This window comes from Lynx rufus, unplaced genomic scaffold (genome assembly GCF_022079265.1).
Source record: "Lynx rufus isolate CCGP_SWC_20201006 ecotype Redwood Valley unplaced genomic scaffold, mLynRuf1.p SCAF_4, whole genome shotgun sequence".
Classification (NCBI taxonomy): Eukaryota; Metazoa; Chordata; class Mammalia; order Carnivora; family Felidae; genus Lynx; species Lynx rufus.
Genome location: NW_025814856.1, coordinates 12,057,814 through 12,084,563, shown reverse-complemented (window position 1 = coordinate 12,084,563; position 26,750 = coordinate 12,057,814). Strand labels below are relative to the sequence as shown.

The following is a 26,750-nucleotide window of genomic DNA, read 5'->3' as shown; positions in this document are numbered from 1 at the left end:
AAGGGAAGCTGACCCCGTGGGGTGTTGGGGGCCGAAGTAAAGAGAGGGCTCCCAGCAAGACCACGGTGAGTAGTGGGGGAACCTTCCGAGAAGAGCGTGGCTTTTGGAGAGGGCTGACGTGGTGGGCGGCGGCCAGTGGGATGTGCCCGGAGGGCGCACGCATCCCAGGAGCCTTGAGAGCGGCATACCTCCCTCCCCAGGTCTACGTGAAGATCTCAGTTCCCAAGGGCATCCGCTTTGTGGGGCATCCAGGCAGACGCCATCTGACCAAGAAGATGTGCGTGGCCTCTGGGGAGACGGAACCCACCTGGGTGGTTCTGTCCTTTGGTGACCTGGGACTCAGCAACGTCACAGGTGAGGCCCCGTGCTGCTTCAGGCATCCACCCCCCCCCCCGCCCCCCGTCCGGACACCAGGCACAGGTGAGTGGCCGGTGGGGCAGTACGTGAGGTCAAGGCCATGTTGAGAGACAGGACGGCGGCTGGGGAATGGTCAGGAGGTGGGGCGAGGCGGTCCACGAGGAGGTGGGGCGTGAGGCTTCCCCGGGAGGGCGGGCGTTCTGTTCGGACCGCAAGCGCTGAGCACAAAATCCCCGCAGCCAAAGCCCTGGCTTACGGAGACACAAGCTGCTGCCGGGACGGGAAGTCCATCCGACACCTGGAGGACCACTTCGCTGACAGGAGGGGCCCCACTGGGAGGGATCACATCAGGCGCAGTGTCATGGTTGAGGTAAGCCCGTGTCCTCAGCCAGGGCACTCGGCCAGGGCCTGATTCCATCACCCACGAGGCGGGGGCCTGGCTGGGGCGGGGGCAGCCCCCACGGGTCCTGCTCTGGGGCTCGGGGCAGGCGTGGGGTGTCTGCATTTCCTCGCTAGAGGCCCTCAGCATCCAGCCCCTCCGCCGTGCACCGTGGACTTGGGGAAAGCGGCCTGGGACTCGCAGGGGCCGCAGGGAAGTGTCCTCTGACCCCCATGTTGACCGTGTTGGAGGACGATGTGCCTGTCTCCGACTTCCTGTTTGTCATAGGCAGCCGTAGGGATTATGACCTGGCATTTGGAGGGCTGTCACTAGAATGCCTGGGGCAGAAAGGACGCAGAGCCTGTGCAGCAGAGGGGCCTGGGTGTTGGGGTCTCATTGACGCCCCACCTCCCCTGCTGGCTGGGAATCTAGGATCTACCGCTCCATGTGGGCTGGGCGTATGTCTTAATAGTCCAATCCTGCTCCGTAAATCAGGGGAGTTCACGCTCACCCCGCAGTGTGGAGAGAGCACCTCGCAGTGCACGTTGGGCATGTGGTAGCAGTGATGTCCCATCTTTTGGGGGCTGCTTGGACACCTCAGAGCCCAGAGCCCTGCCAAGACTCTTCATGCTACGTGGAGAGTGCACGACAGCCCCGAGGAAGCTCCTCACGGCGTCCCCAGTGTCTGCCCCTCCCCAGGGGCTCAGCTGCAAATAGCCGCCCTCCCTCCTGGCCGTGGTCCTGGCAGCGCGGAGCACAAATGATTTCCATCAGCCTCCGGAGTCACACACACGCGCTGGGCAGAACTCCCCGAGGTGGACGAGTCGTTGGCCACAGCGTGCTTGACGTGACCTGATGGATTCCTCCGGGACAAGTGGGTCCTCTGATGAGGAATGCCATCTCCGTGAGCCAGTGGGGTGAGGGGATGGCCTCAACGGGAAACACGGAGACCCCTGGCAACCCTTTGCTCGGCCTGAACGTGCTCCCTGGCCCACAACCCGCCCTCCTGGGGCCAGAGGAGATGGCAGGCCATCCAGAGTTCTTGCCTCGTCCGTCTGCAGAAGGAATTTCTCAATGCACAGAGAGGGATTCTCAAGGGGCTCTGCCCCTGGGCCTTTCCTCCCACTCACACGGCTCAAGGGCTGCCTAATCTGCAGTATCGCTTTGTGCAGGCGGCCCTGGGGGCGGGAGGTGACAGGTGGGCATCAGAAGGCCTGAGATGTCGAAGCAGAAACACTGAAGCGTGGTGGACGAGGAAACCAGGTTTATGAAACAGGACGTGGCCGACGTGCGGCTTGATAAAGCAGCAAAGCCCTCCCTGCTGCCTCTCCACCCCGCTGGAGAGCTCCGGGTGCGCGGTCTGTTTGCCGGATCGGATATTTGGTGGACCCTCACGCGACGCTGCGTGCCTTCTGCTGGGGACGAAACTGCACGTGGCACCAGTACCTTCCCGCGAGGTGGGGAAGCAGGTGACGGTTGGGAACCACCGCGGGCGCTAAACCGGAGGGAGGAGGAGCTGGTGCCCTCCTGCCTGGCTCCCCGATTAGCCCAGGAGACCCCGAGGACAAGGTGGGAGTATGGGAAGCACGGCCAGTCTAGAAGCAGCTGGTGAGTGGGTTTGACCAGAGCCCGGAGAAGAGGAATGAGCCTCAGTTTCCCCACTCGGGCCTAGGAGGTAGGCAGCCTGGTCCTTCTCTGGGTACCCGTGACATTGGCACCACCCTGCAGGGTCCAGACTCGGAGCGGCTGCCGTGGGAGGGCGGCCGCTCCCCCCCGTGCCGACTGCCTCTCCCCCGCTCAGGTCTCCCCATCTCTCTGTTTCAGCCGGAAGGAGCCCCCCGCAGCTACACCTACAGTGCTTTCTTCTGTCCCAACGGTGAGTCCCTGCACCCACCCCACTGAGGACTTTGGCCCTCCCCCCCCCACACTGTTGCAGCACTCCTGCTGCTAAGTGGATGCCTGCCCTTCCTGGGGCCAGAGGACACGGCAGGGGAGAACTGAGATGTCCTGCCTGGTGACAACCATCTGCCACACAGGAAGGACGTGCACACGCATGTAGGCTGGAGGTGCCAATGGGAAAAGAGACCGCAAGCGGGAACAGGGCTGTCCTCGGGGCCCTGGGGTGAGGAGCCTAGGATCCAGAGAAGGGAGGTCTTAGACGTCAGGGGAAAGCTGTGGGAAACGACCGACCCGGAACCCTGGGCCCAAAGAGAAAATAGGAAATTCGAGTGGCTTCCAGAAGGGGTGGGATTTGGGGTCTGCCTCGATCCCCTGAAATCGATATTAGGTTTGTACGTGATCCGTGAAAAGGAAAGGGGTACGGAGTGTGCGGTGGACAGAATGGCCAGAGCAGGGCCCTTCCATGCCTCTGCCTCGGTGGGGTCAGGGAAATGCTAGGCAGGATGTGAGCTCGGCTGCCAGTGGGAGGGTCTGCCCACTCCCTGTCCGGCCCCTCCCAGAGGAGCTCAGGCCTGGCCTGGCACTGGGCAGCACCCAGCAGGCTTTGCCAGGTGGCCGAGCTGAGGATCTGAGCTGAGTCCCCGGGGATTGTCGGCTCCCCAGGTACAGCACCTCCCCGTTGCCAAGGCATCCAGCGTGACTGGCCCCACATGGACCACTCTAGACACAGGCTTCCTCTTGACATTCACCCGCCCCCCCCCCGCCCCGCCCTTTGTGTATTAAACAGCAATGCATCACTTACAAGCTGAAACGAATTTTGACAGAGGTGCAAAAGCAAGTCAACGAAGGGAGGAGAGCCTTTTCAACGTTTTGTTTTTGGTTGTTTTTTTTTTTTTTGGGACAGAGAGAGACAGAGCATGAACGGGGGAGGGGCAGAGAGAGAGGGAGACACAGAATCGGAAGCAGGCTCCAGGCTCTGAGCTGTCAGCCCAGAGCCCGACGCGGGGCTCGAACTCACGGACTGCGAGATCGTGACCTGGCTGAAGTCGGACGCTTAACCGACTGAGCCACCCAGGCGCCCCGAGAGCCTTTTCAACAAATGGTGATAGAGTAATTGGACATGATTGGTAAAAGCATGAACTTTGACCTAAAGAGCCCACTTTATATGAGAATTAACTCAAATGGATCATGGACTTACATGTAAAATGATAAAACTTTTAGGAAAAATTTGTGAGAAAATTTCTGAGAAACCTTTAGGATCCGGGGCTGGGTAGGTAAAGGGTTTTTAGACATGATACCAAAAAGCATCACCCGTAAAAGGAGACTCATAAATGGACCTTATCAAAATGAAAAACTGCTTTGCAAAAGATGCTATTAAGAGGAGGAAATACAAGTTACAGACTGGGAGAAAATACTTCCAGACACAGGTCTGACAAAAGACTAGTATCTAGAATATCAAACGATCCAATTAGAAAGTGGGAAAAAGGAACAAACAGTTCACCAAAGAAGGCATACAGGTGACAGATAGGCACAAGGGCGTTCCACATCGTTAACCGTTAGCAAAATGCAAAATAAAGCACGGTAGGTTGTCAAGGCACGCTTATCAGAATGACTAAAGTAAAAAAAAAAAAATAGTGACAGCAGTAAAAGATGGCGAGGATGGGGAGAAAGAGGATCATTCATACGTTGCTGGTGGGAATTGTAAAATGGTGTGGCTGCTGCTGGGAGTTTCTTAAAAAGCTACACGTGCTCCATGCGTACCACCCAGAAATTGCACTACGAGGCATTTTTCCCAGAGAAACAAAGATTTATGTTCACACAAAAACCCGTACATAAATGTTCATATCAGCTTTATTTGTAATAGCCCCAAACTGGAAACAGCCTAGGTGTCCTTCGGTGGATGAGTGGATAAGCAAATCATGGTACATCCCTACCTTGGAATGCTATTTAGTGATAAAAAGGAATGAACTGTTGACATACGCAGCTATCTGGGTGAAGGGGATTGAGTGGGGGAAAAAAAAAACAACCCTCAATCCCAATAGGGTCCATAAATTATTCTGTTTGCAGTATTTTTGAAATGACAAAATTTTTGAAATGGAGGTTATATTAGCTATGGCTGGGATGGGGAGGAAGAATGTGGGTATGGTGATAAAGGCCAATAGGAGGGATCTTGTACAAATAAAATTGGGGAAATCTGAACAAGATCAATGGGTTGTATCGATGTCAATATCCTGGTTGTGATGTTGTACTAGAATCTTGCCAGATACCCCTGGGGAGAACTGGGTCCAGAGGACACAGATCTCTCTGTTATTTCTTACAGTCTATGTGAATGTACAGTTATCTCAGCAAAAGTAAAATAAAAACATTTTTAAAAGTGACACATAGGTACAAATACCGTATGATTCCACTAATATGAGGTACTTAGAGAAGTCAAAATCATAGAGACAGAAGGTAGATGGTGGGAGCCAGGGGTTGCGGGGAGGGGATGGCAGCTTAGTGTTTAATGGGGACAGAGTTACAGTTTTGCAAGGAGAAACAGTGATGATGTTTGCACAATAGGACTGTATTTGATACTCCTGAACTGGACACATAGAAATGATTAAGAGGACACACTTTACATTATTTGTATTTTACCACAATTTTAAAAATTGGGAAAAGCAAAAGCAATACTTGTGTATTACAGGAAACTTAGGAAGATAGAAAGAAGGAAAAATATCTCCTCTGGTTCTCATCCAAAGATGACCTTTTCTAACATTTTGTTAGATTTGGTTTCATAGGATTGATTATTGTTTGTTTTAACATAGTTGTGACTCGTGAGCTAAATAATTCTGTGGTCTGCCTTGCTCATTTAACACATCTCGAGCACTTTTCTTTGTTACTGTAAAGACTTTATAAACAGCTTCAGTATGTTCTATCAGATGACTGTTCCAGAATTTGACCACTATAGAATTTTCTTCTTATTTTTTACATGTTTATTTATTTTTGAGAGAGAAAGAGGGAGAGAGAGAAAGTGCTGGGGGAGGGGCAGAGAGAGAGAGGGAGATGCAGAATCTGAAGCAGGCTCCAGGCTCTGAGCCGTCAGGCCAGAGCCCGACGTGGGGCTCGACCTCACGGACTGCGAGATCGTGACCTGAGTTGAAGTCGGACGCTTAACCGACTGAGCCACCCAGGCGCCCCTGTTTCTACTTTTTTAAAATCATAATTTACACTAGGCTGAATGTACATTTGTATTCAAAGTAATGTCAGTAATATTTTTAACATGTTGATTGAGGTATAATTGACATACAATAAATCACACGTATCTTAGGCGTACAGTTTGGGAAGTGTTGACATCTGTGTACATCTGTGAAACTATCACATCTAAGATAATGAAGATTTCCATTAACCCCAAAAGTCATGCCCCCTTGTAATCACTCACCCCTGTTTCTAGTCTTGTCACCAGGGAACTACTGGCCTGTTTCCTGTCTCTATAGATTACTTCGCACTTTCTAGACTTTTATATAAACGGAATCATAAAAATGTACTCTTTTTCTCTGGTTTCTTTCACTCAGCATAAAAATGCTGAGATTCATTCACGTTGTGTGTATCACTAATTCAATCATTTTAAGGCCGAGTGGGCCTCCATTGAATAGATGTATTGCATTTTGTTCATTGACCTGCTGATGGATATTTGAGTTATTTCTAGTTTGGGGCTATTTCCAATAAAGCTTCTATGAATATTCATGTGCAAGTCTTTGTATGGATAATATGTTTTCCTTTCTCTTGAGTCTGTACCTATGAGTGAAATAGCTAAATCATACAGTAGGTATGTGTTCAACCTTTTAAGAAATGATCACACTGTTTTCCAAAGTGGTAGTCCCATTTTGCATTCTCACCAGCAGGGGGCGAGAATCACTTCTTCCCTCTCCTCGCCCACACCTGGTGTTGTCCCTCTGATTACTTTTCGCCCTTCCGATAGGTGCCTGATGGTATCTTATTGTGGTTTTGATATGCATTTCCCTCATTCAAGCATCTTTTCATGTGCCTGTTTACTATTAATGTATCTTTTCTGGTGAAGTGTCTGGTCAGATCTTTTAACGTTTATTTTACGTTGACTTTTGGAAGTTTTTATAAATTTATTCTTGTTACAAGTCATTTATCAGATGAATGCTTCGCAGAGACATTTCTCCCAATATGTGGCTTGTCTTTTCTCTTAATAGTGTGTTTATAAGACCAGAGGTTTTTCTTTTCTTTCTTTCTTTTTTTTTTTTTAGAAGTTTTTCATGTTGATGTGGCCCAGTTTACCAGTTTTTCATTTTATGGATTATGCTTTTGCTGTATCTAAAAGAAATCTTTTCCAGGGGCATCTGGGTGGCTCAGTTGGTTGGGTGTCCAACTCTTGATTATGGCTCAGGTCATGATCTCGCAGTTAATGAGTTTGAGCCAGGCTCCACGCTTGGGATTCTCTCTTTCCCTCTTTGCCTCTCCCCCACATGTGCGCTCTCTCTCTCTTTCAAAATGAACAAATGAACTTTAAAAAAGAGAAATCTTGGGGTGCCTGGGTAGCTCAGTTGGTTAAGCATCTGACTTTGGTTCAGGTCATGATCTCACGGTTCGTGGGTTCGAGCCCCGCGTCGGGCTCTGTGCTGACAGCTCAGAGCCTGGAGCCTGCTTCCGATTCTGTGTCTCCCTCTCTCTCTGCCCCTCCCCCATTCGCACTCTGTCCCTCTCTCATAAAATAAACTTAAAAAAGATTTTAAAAGAAAGAAATCTTTTCCAATTCCTACGCGTTCTCCTCCACGTTTGTAAGCATTAGGCTGTACGCTTACAAAATAGCTCTGATCCGTTTTGAGTTGGTCCTTGGAAAACCATGCGCGGTGTGGACCTGAGTTCCCTTTTCTGCTTCTGGGTGACTAGTGGTTCCGACACCCTCTGTTGAAAGGATTTTCACTGCTGAATTGCCTTCTCACCTTTGTTGCAAATCAGTTGTTCGCACACGAGCGGGTCCGCGTCTGGACTCCCTACGCTGTTCTGGTGAGCCTGGGTTGATGTCCGTACCACACTGTCGTGATTACTGCCGCTTCCGAGTGCGTCTCAATGTCACAGGTGTGAGTCCTTCACCCTGGTTCCGTTTCAAAGTTGTGTTGACCCTTTGGGTCCTTTACGTTTCTATATAAATTGTGGACTCGGCCTTGTCATTTCCTCAAAGGACCCCCCCGTGATTCTGACTGGGATTGCCGCGAATCCGTGTGTCAGTTTGGGAAATAATTACCATATCTGCCGTGTTGTCCTCTGACCCACAAACACGGTCTGGCTCTCCCTTGATTTGGGTCTGAATTAGCTGCAACAGCATTTTGCAGTCTCTGGCTGTACAGGGCTTTTGTAGGAGTTAGCCCCGTGAGCATCTCCTCTTTCGTGTGCCCTCGGCAAAGCTGTGGGTAAGCCGTCTCCGTTCGCCGTTGCTCACAAGCTGCCTGCAGAGCCACAGTGAGACGGGCCCCCCAGGGGCCCTGATCCTCAGCTCTGGGCACAGGCAGGGAGAGGCAGGATGCCTCCAGGTGCCCCCTCAACACCCTCTCTCCTTCCCTCCGTCCAGAGAGAGTCCACATCTCCACGCCCAACAAGTACGAGTTCCAGTACGTGCAGCGGCCGCTGTGGCTCACCCGTTTTGATGTGGCCGTGCGAGCCCACAATGATGCCCGCGTGGCCTTGTCCGCCGGACCCCAGGACACAGCGGGCATGATAGAGATTGTCCTGGGGGGGCACCAGAACACCAGGTCCTGGATCTCCACCAGCAAGATGGGCGACCCCGTGGCCAGCACGTACACGGCCAAGATCCTGTCCTGGGATGAATTCAGAACGTTCTGGATCAGCTGGCATGGCGGGTTCATCCAGGCACGGCTGGGCTGGCTGGGGTGGGCGTGGGAACCCCGGGCTCCTTGGCATTTGCTGCTTCCTACCCTGTGTCCAGCTCTTAACAGGGGGCGAGGAGGAGGGGGGGGATAAACACAGGGCGCAACCTCAGGTTGCTCACAGTCTGCCTAGAGTCACTTATAAAAAAAATAAAAAGGTGAGAGCTGTGGTGCAGGAAGCACCCAGGGGACCTGGGAGCTGAAGTATAGAGGGTCGTCGTGGGGAAGGAAAGTGGATATAAGCGGGTGAAATCGAGGCTGGGGCATTTTACAGGCCAGGCAAAGAGGACATAGGAAAGGAGCAGCTAACAGCTTCTTAGAAGAGGGACATAGCCAAACTGGGTTTTGAAGCCTGCATAGGAGTTCATCAGGCAAACTCGGGAGTGGAGGATGTTCCAGGCAGAGGGCATAGCATGTGCAAAGGCCCAGGGGTTCCAGGGAACTGATGACTTGGCAAACTGTACGTGCTACGCTTGTGTCTCTTGTTGGCCATTTAATGGATGAGTTGACCCTTGGTTTCTCTGTGAGCCCTGTAGCCAGTGTCGCTGCCTGAGCGCTTCCTTTCAGCATTCAGCAGCCAGCAGCCTTGGCCTCTTTTTCCAGGTTGGCCATGGCCCAGAGCCTTCCAATGAGTCTGTCATCATGGCCTGGACCCTCCCCAGGCCACCGGAGGTCCGATTCATCGGCTTCTCCACTGGCTGGGGCTCCATGGGTGAGTTCCGCATCTGGAAGAAGGTGGAGGTGGACGAGAGCTACAGTGAGGCCTTTACCCTGGGAGTCCCGCACAGCGCCATTCCTGGGTCAGAGCGGGCAGCAGCCTCTGTCATAGGTGCGTCTGCCCTGTTGCTGGCTTGGGGAGTATAGAGGCGAGAACTGAGGCCGAGGGGCAGGGTATCCGCCCCCGGCTTGGTCTCGCATCAGCCTGTGCTGGGGAATCTGTGCCCCTGGGGCCTCACCTGACCAGCCACTTTGGTGCTTCCTCCATGCCGGGGCAGACCCTGAGATGACCCCAGCCCTGTCCTCGAGGAGTTCCCAGTCTGCCCACCCAAGCCCCGTGTGAAGCAACCCCGAGGGGCAGGTGGCGAATTCCATGAGGGCAGCGAGCATGGGGTGATGTGCAAGAGGACAGAAAGTGCGGGTGAAGTCAGCCGGGTGCGGGGCAGAAGGTGGGGGTCCTGGTGAGGGGGGCAAGTTTCCAGAACGTTTCCTGAGCAGGAGCGAGTGGCTGTGACGGGGGGTCTGGAGGGTGTGGGTGGTCTCCTGTAGCCCGGCTACAGGAGTGGAAAGTGGGGCCTCTGTGATGGATGTGGTGTTGGGTATTGGAAGGGTGGGAAGAGGGGAAGAGGCCAGGAAGGGCAGACAGTCCTGAATGCGGGGGTCTCAGGTCTCTCTCACACTGGAGAACAGAAGTCCTGGGGCCCAGGCAGGTTGGTGATTGTGGCCCAATCAGAAGACGTGGGAGTTTATCATTTCTGAGTCAGGAGATGAAGTCAGAGATGGCCGTGGGGGTCAGTGGCCTGGGTAGGGGTGAAGGGAAGCCAGCAGATGGGCAGGGATGGAGAGGGGGTGAAGGCCAGGACCTGTGTGCCAGTGCCTTCAGCATAGTGGAATAGAAGGTGGAGAAGAAGCTGGAAAGCCCGGAGAAGGGTGATGAGAAAGTAGCCAGGCAGGCCCTGCCATGGATGGAGGCTGCAGGAGCAGTGGCAGCCTCAGTGGGGCAGGAGGAAAGGCCAAGGAAGGAAGGGAGGTGTGATCAGGAACAGCAGGAGTTCAGCCATGTGTGGTGCAGAGAGGCCAAGAAGAGGAAGACAGAGTGCTGAAGGGAGGAAAGCACAGGAGAAATCAAAAAGAGGAAAAAAAGAACTTAAAAGTATACCAACAATATCGTGTGTGTACAGAAACTTTTTTTAAAGATCTAAATACTTGTGGTTGAAGAGAAAATCACATTTCCTATTGGAAGTTAGAAAAAAAAAATATTTAAAATGGAACCACAGTGACTGGATTGACCCGTCAACGTGTGGGATGCAACCAAAGTCGTACTTAGAGGAAAACGTATAGCTTTAAATGTACCCGTTTTAAAAGCCAAAAAGAAACGAGCATTCAGCATAATGAAAAGGGAGAGAGAGAGAACACCGAGTTGAGACTGGAGAGCAGAGAGGGAGGCGTGTGGGAGAGTTCCAGCAGGTGGCGGCCAAAGCCAGGGCACCCGGTGGGCCACGTGAGCACAGGGCATGGTCCAGTCCCAAAGGCAGCGCCGGCCGTCAGAGGGTGGGGAGCTGGTGTGAGGCCACAGGCCGCCCCGGGGAAAGCCGTCCCGAGTACAACCAGGGCGCCAGTTGAGGCCAGCCTGCAGCCCAGCCCTGTTTTCCTTCCCACCAGGAGACGTCATGGGGCCGACCCTGAACCACCTCAGCAGCCTCCTGCGGCTGCCCTTCGGCTGTGGAGAGCAAAACATGATCCACTTTGCGCCCAACATCTTTGTCCTCAAGTATCTTCAGAAAACCCGGCAGCTCAGCCCGGAGGTGGAGCGGGACACCACTGACTACCTGGTACAAGGTACTGGGGCCGGGTGACTGTGCGGAGGACACGGGGAGGGAGGCAGCCCACGTGCCCGGTGCAGCGGATGTGGAGGGACGGAAGGGAGCGGAAGAGGCCACTTGGGGTAGCCCCCGCCTGGTCGCTGTCAGCAGGAGCCCCGTGTCTGCACCCATTAGGACAAGGCTCTGCATGCTGGGAATCAGCTATGGGGACGGGAGATGCACCTTTTAAAAAATGTAGATTTGCGGGGAGCGCCTGGGTGGCTGAGTCAGGTAAGCATCCTACTTTGGCTTAGGTCATGATCTCACAGTTCGCAAGTTCAAGCCCCGCATCGGGCTCTGTGCTGACAGCTCAGAGCCTGGAGTCTGCTTTGGATTCTGTGTCTCCCTCTCTCTGCCCCTCCCCTGTTCACTCGTGTTCACTTGCTCTCTCTCTGTCTCTCTCTCAAAAATAAGTAAACGTTAAAAAAAACTATAAAAATAGGGGCACTTGGGTGGCTCAGTTGGTTAAGCGTCCGACTTCGGCTCAGGTCATGATCTCAAGGTTCGTGGGTTCGGGTCCTGCATCGGGCTCTGTGCTAACGGCTCAGAACCTGGAGCCCACTTTGGATTCTCTGTCTCTGTCTCTCTCTGCCCCTCTCCCACTCATGCTTCGTCTCTCTCAATAATAAATAAACATTAAAAATAAAAAATAATAATATTAATAAAAATAAATAAGAATGTTGGTTTTTTTTTTTAACAGAGCAATATAATAGCAATATAACAAACATTAGAAAAGAGATATAGGGGCGCCTGGGTGGCTCAGTTGGTTAAGCGTCTGACTTCGGCTCAGGTCATGATCTCATGGTTCACGGGTTCAAGCCCCACGTCGGGCTCTGTGCTGACAGCTCAGAGCCCGGAGCCTGCTTATGATTCTGTGTTTCCCTCTCTCTCTGCTTCTCCCCTGCTCACATTCTGTCTGTCTCTCTTTCAAAAATAAATAAACTTAAAAAAATTTTTTTAATAAATAAGGTATAGTAAAAGAAAAATGAAAGGCACCTCAGTGGCTCAGTCGGTTAAGCCCCCGACTTCGGCTCAGGTCACGATCTTGCAGTTCGTAGGTTCGAGCCTGCATTGGCCTTTCTGCTGTCGGCACAGAGCCTGCTTGGGATTCTCTGTCCCCCTCTGTCTCTGCCCTTCTCCTGCTCGTGCGCGCGCTCTCTCTCAAAAATAAGTAAACATTTAGAAGAAAAGAAACGAAACGTTCCCTGTAATCCCCACGTCCATCATAATACATTTATGAACTACGGCATGCTAAACTCCTCTCTTAGACACGTTGGGATTATTTCTCGAGTTTCCCCCCTAAACAATACAGCGTTGAATATCTTCACAAAAAAACAACACAGCCCCGAATATCAGAAATGACACAGCGCTGAATGTCTTCCGTCGCCAGGAATCAGATCCTCAGAGTAGGGAACAGCCCTATGTGTGGAGGGTAGGACCTCTGGGTGCCCTGACCTCAGCTTCCTCTTCACGTCTTGGCCCTGCAGGGAGGGGGGACAAGGGAGACTGTAGCCTCGCCTCTGTCACGGGCACCTGCTGTGTGTTCTCAGGTAGGGCCTGTTCTCAGTGCCTTGGTTTCTTACCTGTGTGTGTAGCAAGGGAGTTAAGATCAGTTGATGCCAAGGTCCTGGGGCCTCCTGGGGTGTGCTTCTGGCCCTGGGCTGGAGGTGGAGTGAAGGAGAGGAAGGAGAAGGTTTGACCCGTCTGTGAAGCTGGCATCCACAGCGGGCAGGTCCGTGCATTTCTACCCGTGCTGCCCCAAGTCACCTTCCCGGCCACCCCCAGACCAATGGTCCTCATTTCCCAGATGAGCAAAGCGAGAGTCCTGGAAGCAGCCAGCCTGAGACCATTCAGGGGCGAGTGGCGGGGGCTTCTGAGATCCCAGGCTCTCCTGGATCAGTCAGCCAGGGCACTAGGTCCCCGCCAGGGTGAGATGAGAGCCCACGGCCACGACGTTGGAGGGTTCTGCTTTCAAGAAAGACTGGCATGTGCCCAGCCCAGCTGATGCCAGGCCCCTCTCCGATGGGGAAACTGAGGCATGAGAGCGCCTTGATCCCTGAGGCGAGCCTGGGGTTCCTGCCTCCTGGCCTGTTAAGGTTCCCAGTGACTGTGCTTCTGGATGAGATCTCCAAAAGCAGTCCTGATGATCTAGAACCATCCGTCCTCAACGGGAAAAGGAAACAGCGAGACGTCATGATGAAAATGTACAGCCCTTCGATGGACAAGTAAGGTGGGTTGCCATGGCCTGAAAATCTGGCCTGATAAGGGCTGACCAAAGACTGCTGGGAAGCCCAAGCCCGCTCAGTCTGTGGCTGGGGACGCTCAGGTTGCTGAATCCATCCCGGCAAAGGGCCTTGAAGGCCACCCCTAGTCGTAACCAGCAGCGCGGACCTCTCTTGGACAGCCAGACCCTGTGCCCTTCAGCCAATTGGCATTTCAGACTCTATCAGTTTTCTGCACACTCGCTGGTGTTCGTTTCCTGGGCCCACCTTCACAAGTGCAGACGCTTTGCAGGGAGGCCGTTTTTTCCAAGTCGAAGGTTTCTGAGAGCCCTGCATCAAAGCAAGCCCACCAGCTCCGCTTTCCCGACAGCATTTGCTCACTCCGCCACATTTTGGTGATTCCTGCGATACTTCGAACTTCCAGATTGTGGTTATATTGGCATTGCCGCTGTCTCGTGCTAAAGCTTGAACGGAAGAGGAGTTGCTTCTAACGGACGAGGAAAGAAGGCTTCTTGAGCTGCAATCTGCTCCTGGTGAAGATGCCGTTGAAGACTGTTGGAACGACGACACAGGGTTCAGAACGTCACAGAGGCAGAGTGGAGGGGGCGGCGGCAGCGGGATTTGAGGGGACGGACTCCGATTCCGAGAGAAGTCCCACCGTGGGTGAAATGCCACCAAACAAGGAGGGCTCCTTCGACGCAGCGAACTTTACTACTGTCTTATTTAAGACATTGCCACAGCCACCCCCGCCGTGAGCGACCACCACCCCGATCAGTCAGCAGCCGTCATGTGGAGGCAGGACCCTCCACCAGCAAAAAGATTACGACTCGCAGAAGGCTCAGATGACGGTTAGCATCTTTTTGGCCATGATATTTTAAAGTTTTTCTTTTTTTTTAAATTTTTAAAAAATATATTTATTTTGAGAGAGAGCGCACGCACACGTGCACAGCAGGGGAGGCGCAGAGGGGAGAGAGAATCCCAAGCAGGCCCTGCACGGTTGGCACGGAGGCCCACGTGGGGCCCAAACTCACGAACCGTGAGGTCAGGACCTGAGCCGAAACCAAGAGCTGGACGCTCAACTGACTCAGCCACCCAGGCGCCCCGGTATGTTTAAATTAAATAAACCAAGGCACGTACATTGTTATCTTAGACATAATGCTGTCGCAGGCTTCGCGGACTATAGTGTAGCGTAACCATAACTCTAAATATACTGGAAAACCAAAAAACTTCATTTGACACGGTTTATTGCAAACGGGTCTGGAACCGAACCCGCGGTATTTCTGAGGGATGCCTGTACCACCCACTGGGTGACTCAGAACAGGACTGGATTCACTCTCAACTCCGGGGGCCAGAAGTCCAAAGTCAAGGTTCAACAGGGTTGGTTCCATCTGGGGGCTCTGGGGGAGCCCGTCCTGTAGACACATCCCCGTGCTCCCTGCTTCCGTCTTCACAGGGCTTTTTCCTGCGTCTCTATTTCTGCCTCTCCTGTCTTCTAAGCACATCAGTCCTTGGATCTCGGTCCTCCCTTACTCCACGATGATCTCATCTGGAGATCTTCCGCATAATTGAATCTGCAAAGACCCTTATTCCCCGTAAGGTCCCATTTTGGGGTTCCAGGTGGCCATGAATTTGGGAGGGGGGGTCACTGTCCATCCGGTATAGCGCTCCCTTCTGCTCTTTCCACCTCTGAGGGTGCAGCACCGTCCTTCCAGCGGGGAAGTTGCAAACCTTGCTGCTCTCCAGATCTTTCTTTCCTCCGGGCCTCAGCGTCTCTGCCCACACTGTCTCCACCACCTGATCCGGGGCGGCCCGTCGTCCTTGCCCGCCTGGACGGTGCCCACCTCCCGGTCTGCCTGCTTCCTCCCTGGACCCTATGGACCACCCACTGCCCATGTCCCCTTGCGTCCCAGCCCCGCTCACACCGCCCGTGCCCCCCCTGCTGCCCTGGCAGCCAGGCCAGACCCCCAGGGTGGCCCGAGTGGCCGCCTCCCCTCCCTCCCCTGCCCCCTTGCTCTTCTGTTCTCTGAGCACACCAAGCTCTTGTGGCATAGTGCCCACCCCCGGGGACAGAGGGTGCTGCCTCGAGATGGTGCACGTCACCGACCACCCAGGCGTGACGGGTATGTGAGCAGGGGTGACAAAGAGGTGATGTCAGGGAGCGAGAGGAATAGAGTGGAGGTTTCGGTCGCACCCGTGGAGTGGGGTTGCGCATCTCCGGTTGTGGGTGGTGGGGCAGTTTCCGGGGCCTCGGCTGTGAGCGTGGGACAGTTTTGGCCCCCCCGGATGGGAGTATTACATCACGTGGAGGTCCCACGGTAGGACGAGGCCCAGTCCCAGCGGCTCGCCAGGATGCCGACCCCTCCTTTTGCCCCGCAGGCTACCAGCGGCAGCTGACCTACAGGCACCGGGACGGCTCCTACAGCGCCTTCGGGGATCGGGACGCATCGGGGAGCATGTGGTGAGTCCCCACTCCGGAGGGCATGGCCGTGGGGTCTCTCCACCTCCCCCCCCACCCCGGAACCACAGCCTCACGCGCAGCACAGCAGGGCCAGGATTCTCGGGGCAGATCCCCGGGGTGACCGGGGGGCCTGGCTGGGAATTGGAGACAGCCGTGGCCCCTGCTCCCCCGGGATTCAGAGGGCAGGACGTGGGCAGGTGTGCGGGGCCCCGGGTGCGGCGAGGGGGGGGGTTCTGCTGCTGTTGCCGCAGTGCCCCAGGCGGAGCCCCTGCCCTCCAGCCCCTCGGGAGCAGGTCCTGGGCGTTCTGGTCTCTTCAGAGACCACTGGACCCAGAAATGGGGGTGACCCGGGGTAGGAAGGGGGTGGGCTGGGAGAGGCCATACCACCGCCTGGAGGCTGAAGTCGGGGGAGTGTGTGGGCACAGCAGCCTGGGGCCTGGTTTCCCTTTGGCTTTTGGGGCGTCCAGGGGAGGGATGGGCTTCAGGGTCCCGGAGGGAGAGTGGCCGGGACGAGCGGACTCCTGGGGCAGGCACGCACAGGTTTTAGGGTATGGGCCATTTCGCATTTTGGCGATTCACGTCAACAGAGCCCGGAGCCACCACTTGAGTTTCTTTCTTTTCCTTTCCTTTTCCTTTTCCTTTTTTTTTAGTTTTGGTAAAGTACACAAACAAAATTTATCATCTTCACCATCTTAAGCATCCAGTGCGGTGACATCGAGTACATTCACCCTCTCGTACAGTCGTTACTGTCCGTCTCCCCAGAACTCTTTTTGAAAAAACTTTTTGTTTTTTTTTTAAATTTTTTTTTTATGTTTATTTAATTTTGAGAGAGACAGAGACAGAATGCGAGTGGGGTTGGGGCAGAGAGACAGGGAGGCACAGAATCGGAAGCAGGCTGCAGGCTCCGAGCTGTCAGCACAGAGCCCGACGCGGGGCTCGAACCCACGAGCCGCGAGATCATGACCTGAGCCGAAGTCGGACGCTCAACCGACTGAACCACCCAGGCGCCCCTGAAAAAGCTTTTTGTTAATGCTTATTTTTGAGAGAGAAAGAGTGTGAGTGGGGGAGGGGCAGAGAGAGAGAGAAAGACACAGAATCCGAAACAGGCTCCAGGCTCCGAGCTGTCAGCACAGAGCCCGATGCGGGGCTCAAACCCATGAACCATGAAATCATGACCTGAGCTGAAGTCAGATGCTTAACTGACTGAGCCCCCCAGGCACCCCATGTTGTGCTTTTATGAGACTGTGAGCGTGTGCTTGAGATTCACGCGCGCTGAGCAGGTGTCAAAGTTTCTTTCCCTCTTAAGGCCGAGCAATAAATATCTGGCTGTATGGATACGCCCGGTTTTGTTACTCTGTTCATCAGTCTGGACAGCTGGGGGGGCTCCCATGGTGTCTGGGGTGACAGAGCTGTTGGGAACACGGGTGCACAAATATCTCCTTGAGACCCCGCTTTCGTATTTGGGGATATCCCCAGAAGTGGGACCGCCGGGTCGCATGGGAATGCCACCTTTAGCCTGTCAGGGAACCGCTGACCCACCACTTCCTGTTTCTTTAGCAGCACACAGGGCTCCGGTCCCTCCACATTCTTGCCAACACTTGTTGGTTTGTGCCGTTTGGACGACAGCCACCTGATGGGCGTGGCGGGGGGGGAGCCACTGGGTTTTGAAGAGCGGGGACTGCGCCCCCGTCCTGAGTGGGGCGTTCTCCCGCCGACGGTTCTATCGCTCGTCCCTCTCGGCTCCTTGGTTTCCATCCAGTGTTTCTCCCGTGATTCTTTTTCACCCCCTCATTCATCCCCCGGTCCCATCAACTAAGTCACTCGGGTGCACCGTGACAGAGCGGGAAGGGGTGCGGGGTGGGCAAGGCACAGGCCGCAAAGCCAGGGATGGGCAACTGTGACCCAGAGGTGGGCTGTGGGGAGGCCAGGCAGGGGTCTTGAGGGTCCAGAGAGCCCATCCCAGGGCAGGGGTGCCCGAGAGGCTTCCTCCGGGCAGAGGCACGTGGGCTGAGTGTTGAGAGACAAGTGGGACCTCGTCCTGTGTAAATGGGAAGGGAAACGTGCCTGGACACGTAGCTGAGGCTAGTGGGTTGGCAGAACGTTACCAACTTCAGGCCACAGAAATCTGGCCGATAGGCAATTCTGAATGCCACTTCACGCCACAGTGCTGGGGAGGCCACAGGGTTGGCCAGTCTGGCAGCCCCACAATGCATCGGGGCCCCGGGTCTTTCCTTGGGCCCCTGTGGGCTCTCTCAGCACAGTGGCTGCTCCCCTCATGGTGGCAAAATTGCAGCAGCTGCTCCCAGCATCACCGCATGTGCCCATTCTAAAGTCACTCTCAGGGCCAGGGACTGAAATGCCCCTAACTGTGGCTGGGTGGGGCCATCAGGGGTCTAAGCATCTAAGGCACCTGGCTGCAGGCTTCCAAGAGAGACTGGAGATCTCTCTGGAAGACTGGGGATCTCTCAGGGAGTGGCTGTGGAGGGGCAACAAGGAAGGTCTCCTGCATGTGGCAGGGGGAGGCAGGGCTGGACCAGTTCCCGGGAAGGCCTTGAGTGCCAGACCCTGGTGCTGCAGGGAGGCGGGCCTCTGTCATTGGGCCCTGCTGGGTGCCCACACACTTCCCTGGAGTGCTCACAACAGCCCCGAGAGGGCAAGCCGGACCCTCCTGTGTTACAGGGGAGGAAGCAGAGACTCGGGCAGTGCAGGGAGGGTGCACGGTTCCTCGGGGTGCCCACGGGAGGTGACCTTTTCTGCACCACCGTCCCCGACCCATGGCCCTCCCAGCCCCTGCCTCATCCTGTTTTAGGCTCACGGCCTTTGTCCTGAAGTCCTTTGCCCAGGCACGAAGCTTCATCTTCATCGACCCGCAGGAGCTGGCGGCTGCCAAGGGCTGGATCATGCAGCAGCAGCGGGGGGATGGCTCCTTCCCGGCCGTGGGCAGGATCCTGAACAAGGACATCCAGGTGAGTGGCCTCTCCGCCTGCTTCTGGTGCCTTAGCCCTGCCCCCTCCCCCACTCCCGGGTGCTGTCTCGGGCCAGCAGGAGGTCAGGGGCTGTCCCCTCTGGCTCAGGGTGAGGCTCCAAAGTCCTCTTGCAGGGTGGGATCCACGGCACAGTCCCGTTGACGGCTTACGTGGTGGCTGCACTCCTGGAGACAGGCACTGCCTCGGAGGTGAGCACAGGGCGGCTGGGGGAGTGGGTGGGCAACGTCCCCCCCGCAGGCCAGGCTGGCCGTCCTCGGGCAGGCTTTATTTCTTCCTCGATGCCCTCCTTCCACTCTTTTTCATGCTTTCCTGTGGTCCCAGGATGCTTACCTTCTTGTAGCCCGGGCAGAGGATTGAGAGGGTCCTGTGACAATCGTCGGTGGGGGGGGGGGGTGTGGAGGTGCTGTATCCTGAGTACGAGACGTCCCAGGACTATCTGACACCCCGGGAGCCTGTTTGGGGCTACATCACGTTCCTGGCTAGTGACCCATGGGCTCACTTCCGGGAGTCCTATACCAAAATTTGTGAAGTTTTTTGGGGGGAAGGGTCTAGAACCTCCATTTACAGTGGGTACTGGAGCCAGTCAAGGTTTAGTTGTCCCAAGGGACTGGAGAGCCATTGTTGCTTCTGTGAAGCGGGGTGCGTATAACACGTTCCCTGCGGTGAGGGCGTCCCTGGTGGACCCCAATCCTGGGAGTAGGGACCCCACCATTCCTAACATCTGTATCGGTTCTACATCCCCTGGTGACGAACTGCGAATTGTGGCTTTTCTCAGAATTCGTGGCCTCCCAATCCAGATTGAACCTCTGGGTCTAGGGTTTGCCGTGACCTAAGATCTTCTAGGTCCTGTGCACTTTGCCTGGAGGGCCCCTTGCCCCGTGTTAAAGGGCTGAATCGTGTCTCCCTGAAATGTATATCCTGAAATCCTATCCCCCTGTCTTAGCCAGCTCGGGCCGCCGTAACAAAATACCACAGTCCAGGAGGCTTAAACCACAGACGTTTACTTCTCATAGTTCTGGAAACTGGGAAACCCAAGTCAAGGTTCTGTTTGAGTCAGTCCTTGGTGAGGGCTCTCTTCCTGCCTTGTAGACAGCCACCTTCCCGCTGTGTCCACACATGGCCTTTCCTTGGTACGCACGTGTGGAGAGAGAGGGAGTTCTGGTGTCTCTTCCTTTTTGTGTAAGGACCCTAAGCCCATTGTGGGGGCTCCACCCTCAGAAGCTCAGCTAAACGTAATCACATCCCAAAGGCCCCGCCTCCTAACACCATCACATTGGGGTAGCGCTTCAACGTATTGTGGTGGGGGGCCCAGACAGCACCCGCATACCTCGGAATGTGATTAGGGCCTTTGAAGAGGTAAATCAAGTTCAAATGAGGCCATCAGGATGGGTCCTAATCCAATATGACTGGCGTCCTTATACAAAGGGGGTTGGACACAGACACACACGCACAGGCAAGACGATGTGGAGACACAGGGAGAAGACAGCCGGCTGCAAGCCCGGGAGAGGCCTGGGACAGCCTCTTCCCTCAGTGGCCCACACCGTGACCTCAGACTTCTGGTCTCCAGATCTGTGACACCTTGTCTTTTTTTTTACTGTTTAAGCCACCCACTTTGTGGCACTTCGTTACACAGCCATTGCAAACTCATACACCCTGCCTCTAGGATGGCCAGCGGTCCTGAGGGAGTCCCAGGACCGGGGGTGGGGGGGGGGGCTGGTGAGTGCCTGCACCTCTGAGGCCGAGGGACCCCGGCCCCTCCGCATCCCCTGAGGCGGGCCCCTCCTGTCTCCTCTGGCTCTGATCCTTCTTCCAGTTAAATGGACTTCCAGGTCATTCGGACCCTGTCACACGTTTAGAGCTGTGTCACGTGTGTCTTCATCCACTCCGGACTCTGAAGGCCCCTGTGCCCTAGGCTGGATCGTGGCCCCTGGATCGGGGTCCGGGCTGCTGTAGCAAGTACCACAAACTGGCTTCAGACAGCACGAGTTTATTCTCTCACAGTCCTGGAGGCCATACGTCTGAGGTCCAGGGGTCAGCAAGGCTGTGCTCCTTCCGAAGGCTCTAAGGGAAGGTCCTTCTAGGCCTCTCCAGCTTCTGGAGGCCCCGGGCATTTCTAGTCTTGTGGCCATGTCACTCCAGTGTCTGCCTCTGTCTCTGCATGGCCCTGTGCCTGCGTCTCTGTGTCCTCTCCTATGGGGACATGGTCCTAACTGCGGTGTGTCGAGGCCCCAGGAGGTACATGGTATATCTCAACGCCCCGCATCAGGGGCAGTTTCCATACTTTGTCCTGATCTAAAGATGGAGAGCTTTGGGAGAGCATGCTTTCGGAGATCTTAACAGTCTAAAGCAGAGATGTCTTTTTTTGAGAGAGAGAGAAAGCTGGAGTGGGAGAGGGGCAGAGACAGAGAGTCCCAAGTGGGCCCCACACAGCACAGAGCCCAGTGCGGGGCTCGAACTCACAGAACCGTGAGATCGTGACCTGAGCCAAAATCAAGAGCCAGACGCTGAGCCAGCTGCACCACCCAGGCGGCCTAAAAGCAGAGTTGTCTTAATGCCATGGCTCCATCGGTGCCCACGGGAACACCGTTGCTCATTTATCAAATTCACGAATGCTTCTAATCACTCATTTTTTCCATTTAACCAATATGCTTGGGCAGCTTCTCTGCATCAAGCCCCCGCTGGACAGCGGACTCAGTTTCTGTCCTCCAGTGGCTCACATTAGGGCTGGGGGAGAAGCATGATCAGGGTTGGTGGGCTTCCTGGAGGAGGCAACACTTGAAGTGAGGCCTGGAGGATGAAGTGGGCCTGGGCAGGGGTTCTTAAAAGCCAGCCTGGTGAAGGGGTGGGTGGGACAGGGTGGTCAGGGCTCTGCCTGATTCCCCCAGTACTTCTCTGGGTTGATACACTGTGCTCAGACCTCATTCGGAAGAAAGCTGGCACCAACAGGAAGGGGATGGGGTTTTGAAAGCCAGGTCCGCAGGCTGCGGGAGCCCTAGAAGGAGGCGGAATGAGAGTCTGGGAGCTCTCCCTAGGTGCGCCCTGGGAACCTGCGGGTGGGCAGGTGGGTGGGGGAACAGAGCAGCCTCGCAGGGCTCCACTCCCCACCCCATCCCGCAGGAGGAGAGGGGCGCCATTGCCAGAGCGAGGCACTTCCTGGAGTCCAGTGTGCCCTTGGCCGCCGACCCCTACAGCAGTGCCCTGACCACCTACGCGCTGACCCTGCTCCGCAGCCCAGCAGCCCCCGCAGCGCTGCGAAAACTCCGCAGCCTGGCCATCACGCAGAGTAGGTGGCTCCTGATCGCCACCCCAGAGGCCACCGTGGGGCCCGCCCACCGTGCATCTCCCTAAACGGTTCATGAACACGCGCATGGAGCTAAGGAGGCACCCTTTGCTCAGTCTGTTTTGTTTGTTATTCGTTGTTGCATCCAGCGGCTCCATTTAATGAAGTGGCTTGAGCCCGTGTGTCATTTTCCTCCCTCGTGGAATAGGGGATAGCCCAGAGGGCAGTAGAGAACGCCCCAGGCTTCCTGGAGACCAACCCCCAGACAGGGTGCTGGGAGGCAGGGAGGGCCCCCCTGCCTTCCATCGCCGGGTGAACCTTGGGAAGGAAGCCGTTTCTGTCCGCAGGATGTCGGTCTCTCCACCCACAAAATGACTACTCACTGTGCTTGGGGAGCCCCAGTCGTGGAGACCTCTCAAACCAAGCCCCCTCCCGGCCCTCATCCCACTACCCGCCCCCCACCCTCCCCAGCAGCTTTTCTGCTCATGATGTCACCTGAGAAATGCTTTCATTGCTAAGAAGAAAAACAAACAAACATTAAGCAGAATTCTGAAACTACCCGATTGGATGACAGTGTCTATTTAGGACTAACTGCTTGAGATCTGGGGCAGGGAGCACGGATTTCTCTGTGGTCCGAGGGCCTTTTACATCACACACGAACTCAGAATCCTTGGAGCCTTACCAGGTAGCAAGCGGCTTCCTCGGTCCTGAGTGGGGATGGCTGGAGCTGCATCAGGGACCCGTCAGGAGGGAGGCCACCGATGTCTTCCAGGGGTACAGGAGGGACTGGGTCCGTCATGTAGTTGCAGATCGGAGACAGCCCCAAGGCCCTTCCTGTCCCAGCCATCTGCCCCTGGCACCCTACTCCCCTGGGGTCCACCCCCCACCCCCGCCACGTCTCTCCTCGAGACCCATATGCACTGACACTCACCGCGGGATGCCAGGCTGAACACTTAATTGGGTTGTGGCCCCTGACCTGCCCTGGCCCTGCAGATGGGGTCACCCACTGGAGCCTGACGGGTTCCCGGGACGTGGACAAGGATGCATTCCTGAGCTTCAGCGATGGGGTCTCTCAGTCAGGTACTGGCCCCCTGCTTTGGGTGCTGGGTGCTGGGTCCCGCCATTGGAAGGGCCCCAGCCAGCCTTGTCCATCGCAGTGGTCTCAGCCGAGGTGGAAATGACGGCCTATGCCCTGCTGACCTACACCCTCCTGGGTGATGTGGCCACGGCCCTGCCCGTGGTGAAGTGGCTGTCCCAGCAGCGGAACGCGCTCGGGGGCTTCTCCTCTACTCAGGTGAGTTGAGCAGGGCCAAGAGGAAGGGGCTCAGGTCCCGGCGGGGCCGCTGAGGCCCAGGCTCAGGGCTCAGAGTTCGCCAGGAAGCCACCACGTGCTTCAAGTCCCAAGGCGGCCCCTGGAGATGAGGAGTCCAAGAGAAGGCAGGGGGTGGGGCCTGAGGGACAGATGCACCCGGCTTTGGGACAGGGACCCAGCCTCTGCTTCTGTGGGCATGCCCGCCTGTTATCAGGGCCCCCAGGCCATGGATGTCTGTCTGCCGCAGATTCACTCTCCATTCCACCCACCTGGGTCTCCGGCCTTCAGAGAGGGTCCATGGTGCCCCCAGTTTGGGCCACACCTCTGGGGATGGGGTGGGGCGGGGAGCAGGGAGGGACGCTGCTGGCTGGCCCATTCCCGGGGCTGACAGCGCCTCCTGCTGTGTCCCCAGGACACTTGTGTGGCTCTTCAGGCCTTGGCAGACTATGCCGTCTTGTCATATGCCGGCAACGTCAACCTCACCGTCTCCCTGGCTTCCACCAACCTGGACTACCAGGAAACTTTCGAACTGCACGCGGCCAACCAGAAGCTTCTGCAGACCGCGGCGGTGTGTATTCCTGGACCAGGGCTTGGGGGGCAGTGCTGGCGGCCCCTCCCCCCTGCCGGCCACACCCCCTCGTGTGTCTGCAGAGGGTGTCACGGCGTCTTCTCTCTTCAGATCCCCAGCCTCCCCACGGGGCTGTTCGTGAGCGCCAAGGGCGAAGGCTGCTGCCTGATGCAGGTGGGGCTTCAGGGAGGGAGATCGGGCACTCGCTGGGGCTTCTGGAACCTGGGGACGCCCCGAGGGGCAGGCTGGGAGCTCCAAGCTCAGTGGCGGGCCAGGCTGAGTGGGATGGAGGTGTGTGGCTGAGAGAGACCCCGGGACAGACTGTCTGACCCCCGTCATGCAGCCCAGCCTGACCAAGGCAGGTGGCCATGCGTTCTCTCGAGTGTGGGTCCCCCCCCCACAAGAAAATCCATTTGCTCCTCAATCCAGTGGTCTCTGACCATAAGCAGACGCCCTCCCCTGCCCCCAGGGTTTGCCCAGGGCTTCAAGTCTGTTCTCCCTGCTGCTGTCTGAACCAGGATGTGCCCCCCTCCCCCGGACCCAGCCTGCCCCCCCCCCCCCCACAGCTCCTCAGTCACCAGGCCCTGGGATTTAGCTGCACTCTGGGCTGGGGCAGGCCAGCCTGCGGGCTCCAGCTGGTGGTCAGAGGGCAAGTCTGCCTGGAGACCCTGAAAACCTCAGCTTCCCCATCTCTAAAATGGGAGCCCAGACGACACAGCGGAGAGGTGGGAGAGGCCTGGAGGCTGTTGGACCTGGGCTTGACATGCGTGAAAATGGGGTGACGGTCATATCTGCACCCACTTGGGCACTTGCAGGGCTAAACGAAGTAACAGTTGTCCCCACATCTGCCATTCATGCCACTTTTGTCATCGTTCTGGCCATGGCCCTGCCTCTCCCCTCCCCCAACCCCAGGTTCCCTAAGCTTCGGTCCTCCCACACCGCCCCCCCCCCCCAGATTGATGTCACCTACAATGTGCCAGACCCGGTGGCCAAACCAGCCTTCCAGCTGCTCGTGAGCCTCCGGGAACCCGAGGCTGAGCAGCGGCGGACCCCCGCTCCCGCCTCCTCGGCCGATGATGACGACCCAGCAGCCGACCAGCATCACCAGGAGTATCAGGTGACCCTGGAGGTGTGCACCAGGTAAGGCCACCTCCCCGCGGCCAACACTCCTGCCTGGGTCTCAGAGGAGGGCCATATCAGAGGAAGACAGCTCCTCCCAGGCCCAGGGTGCTGAGCAGGTGCTCAGGGTTGGTGTTTTGCATCAGTCTGAGCCTGTGGATTGTGATGCTATCAGCTGGCATGCCTGGGGCACGCACCTGCTCCCTACCACATTTCCCACTGCTGTGGCCGGACCAGCCCTTGTGGCTTTTGTTACAGTTGCAAGATACCCTCGGCAACAACTCTCAGGGAACTTTGAGGGACAAGGTTCATGACTTATTGGTCCTGGAAGTTACACAGCATTCCTGGGGCCAGACAGCAAGGTCATGGGTACAGAGAGAAAAAGTATGCACCTGGGGCTCTGCCTTGACTGGGGTAGAGGGTGGGGATCTAAGGTTTTGCCAGTCCATTCTCATATTTTTAATGTTTATTGATTTATTTTGAGAGAGCACACGTGTGAACAAGTAGGGGAAGGGCAGAGAGAAAGAGAGGGGTGGAGGGAGAGGGAGAGAGAGAATCCCAAGCTGGCTCCGTGCTGTCAGAGCAGAGCCCGACACGGGGCTCGAACTCACAACCGTGAGATCATCGTAACCTGAGCCGAAATCGAGAGTCGGACACTTCAGCCCCGTCAGTCCACTCTTTTTTGGCGAATTTAAAATTAAGGGCAGGAGTTAGGGAGCAGGAAGGGAAAAGCAGGTTAGTTATCTCGGCTGCCCAGGGTTTTCTATAAGGGGAACTTCATGTGTGTGGGGCGCCTGACTCCTTGTCTAGTTGTTGAATCTAGTAGCCGTGTCAAACAGCTGGTGGTACGTTTATCTAAGATGGGTATCTTTGACGTGGATGTTTTTGCAAGCAAATGCTTAATGTCAGGCACTTAACACTGCAGATGGTTTTTGAATGAGAGAAGGAAACAGAAGCTTCCAAATGGATGCAGCAGACCCCAGTGACAGGTGAGGCAGGTGGCCCAGGTGGGGACAGCTGTTTGTGGCCCCTGCCCGACTCACCAGAGCCTCAGGCCTCTCAGTTTCCCGAGGGTGACCCCAGGACCAGGTCACAGGGGTCCTCAGGGGGGGCACGGGCAGCTGCCCTCAGAGGATGCTCGTTGCCATGGTGACAATACGGGAGCCCAAAGGTGGATGGTTCCCGTGGCATCCAAAGCCCACTGGGGCTGCCAAGGCCACTCTCCCATGACCCTCAATCTGCCATCAGCTGGGGTAGAGGGAGCAGGAAGCAGGCAGACTGGCCCAACTCTGGCCCCATTAGGCCTGCTGGGGACATGCCTGGGCTCCCATGGCCCTATGTAGCTGGGGACATCTCCGTTCCTCTCTCGGATGTATGTGTGCCATCCAGATATGGGCTTACTCAGGCCTCACCCCAACAGGAAGCCTCCCCATCCTCCCCAGGGGCTGCGGCCACCATGGCCCCTTGGGCCCAGAGTCTACCTGTTCCCCTCTGAATATCAGTCACCTTCCTTGTCTCCAGCACGCGGCACTGGGAGGTCAATTGGGCATACCCCAGAGGTCAGTTGGGCATACCCCATGTCACAGAAGGGGAAACTGAGGACAAGCACTGGGGAGTGACTGAGTATCCCCAGTCACCTGGGCTCCCATGGCCCCACGGAAACTGCTTCCTGTGCTGGGGACACAGCACGGGGTTCGGG

At 55.9% G+C, this 26,750-nt stretch overlaps 1 protein-coding gene across 1 annotated transcript in view; it reads left to right on the top strand.

The window, feature by feature from the left end:
- The window catches only part of CPAMD8 (C3 and PZP like alpha-2-macroglobulin domain containing 8), an 82,146-nt gene that overhangs the window by 47,450 nt on the left and 7,946 nt on the right, over positions 1–26,750 (top strand). The window contains exons 21-35 of the mRNA XM_047096209.1: positions 201–354; positions 597–727; positions 2,561–2,612; positions 8,211–8,509; positions 9,130–9,355; positions 10,906–11,082; positions 15,704–15,785; positions 18,595–18,751; positions 18,886–18,960; positions 21,890–22,055; positions 23,046–23,132; positions 23,210–23,346; positions 23,777–23,932; positions 24,044–24,106; positions 24,888–25,072. Of these exons, the coding sequence (XP_046952165.1) occupies positions 201–354; positions 597–727; positions 2,561–2,612; positions 8,211–8,509; positions 9,130–9,355; positions 10,906–11,082; positions 15,704–15,785; positions 18,595–18,751; positions 18,886–18,960; positions 21,890–22,055; positions 23,046–23,132; positions 23,210–23,346; positions 23,777–23,932; positions 24,044–24,106; positions 24,888–25,072 (2,147 nt within the window). The remainder of the gene's footprint in view (positions 1–200; positions 355–596; positions 728–2,560; positions 2,613–8,210; positions 8,510–9,129; positions 9,356–10,905; positions 11,083–15,703; positions 15,786–18,594; positions 18,752–18,885; positions 18,961–21,889; positions 22,056–23,045; positions 23,133–23,209; positions 23,347–23,776; positions 23,933–24,043; positions 24,107–24,887; positions 25,073–26,750) is intronic.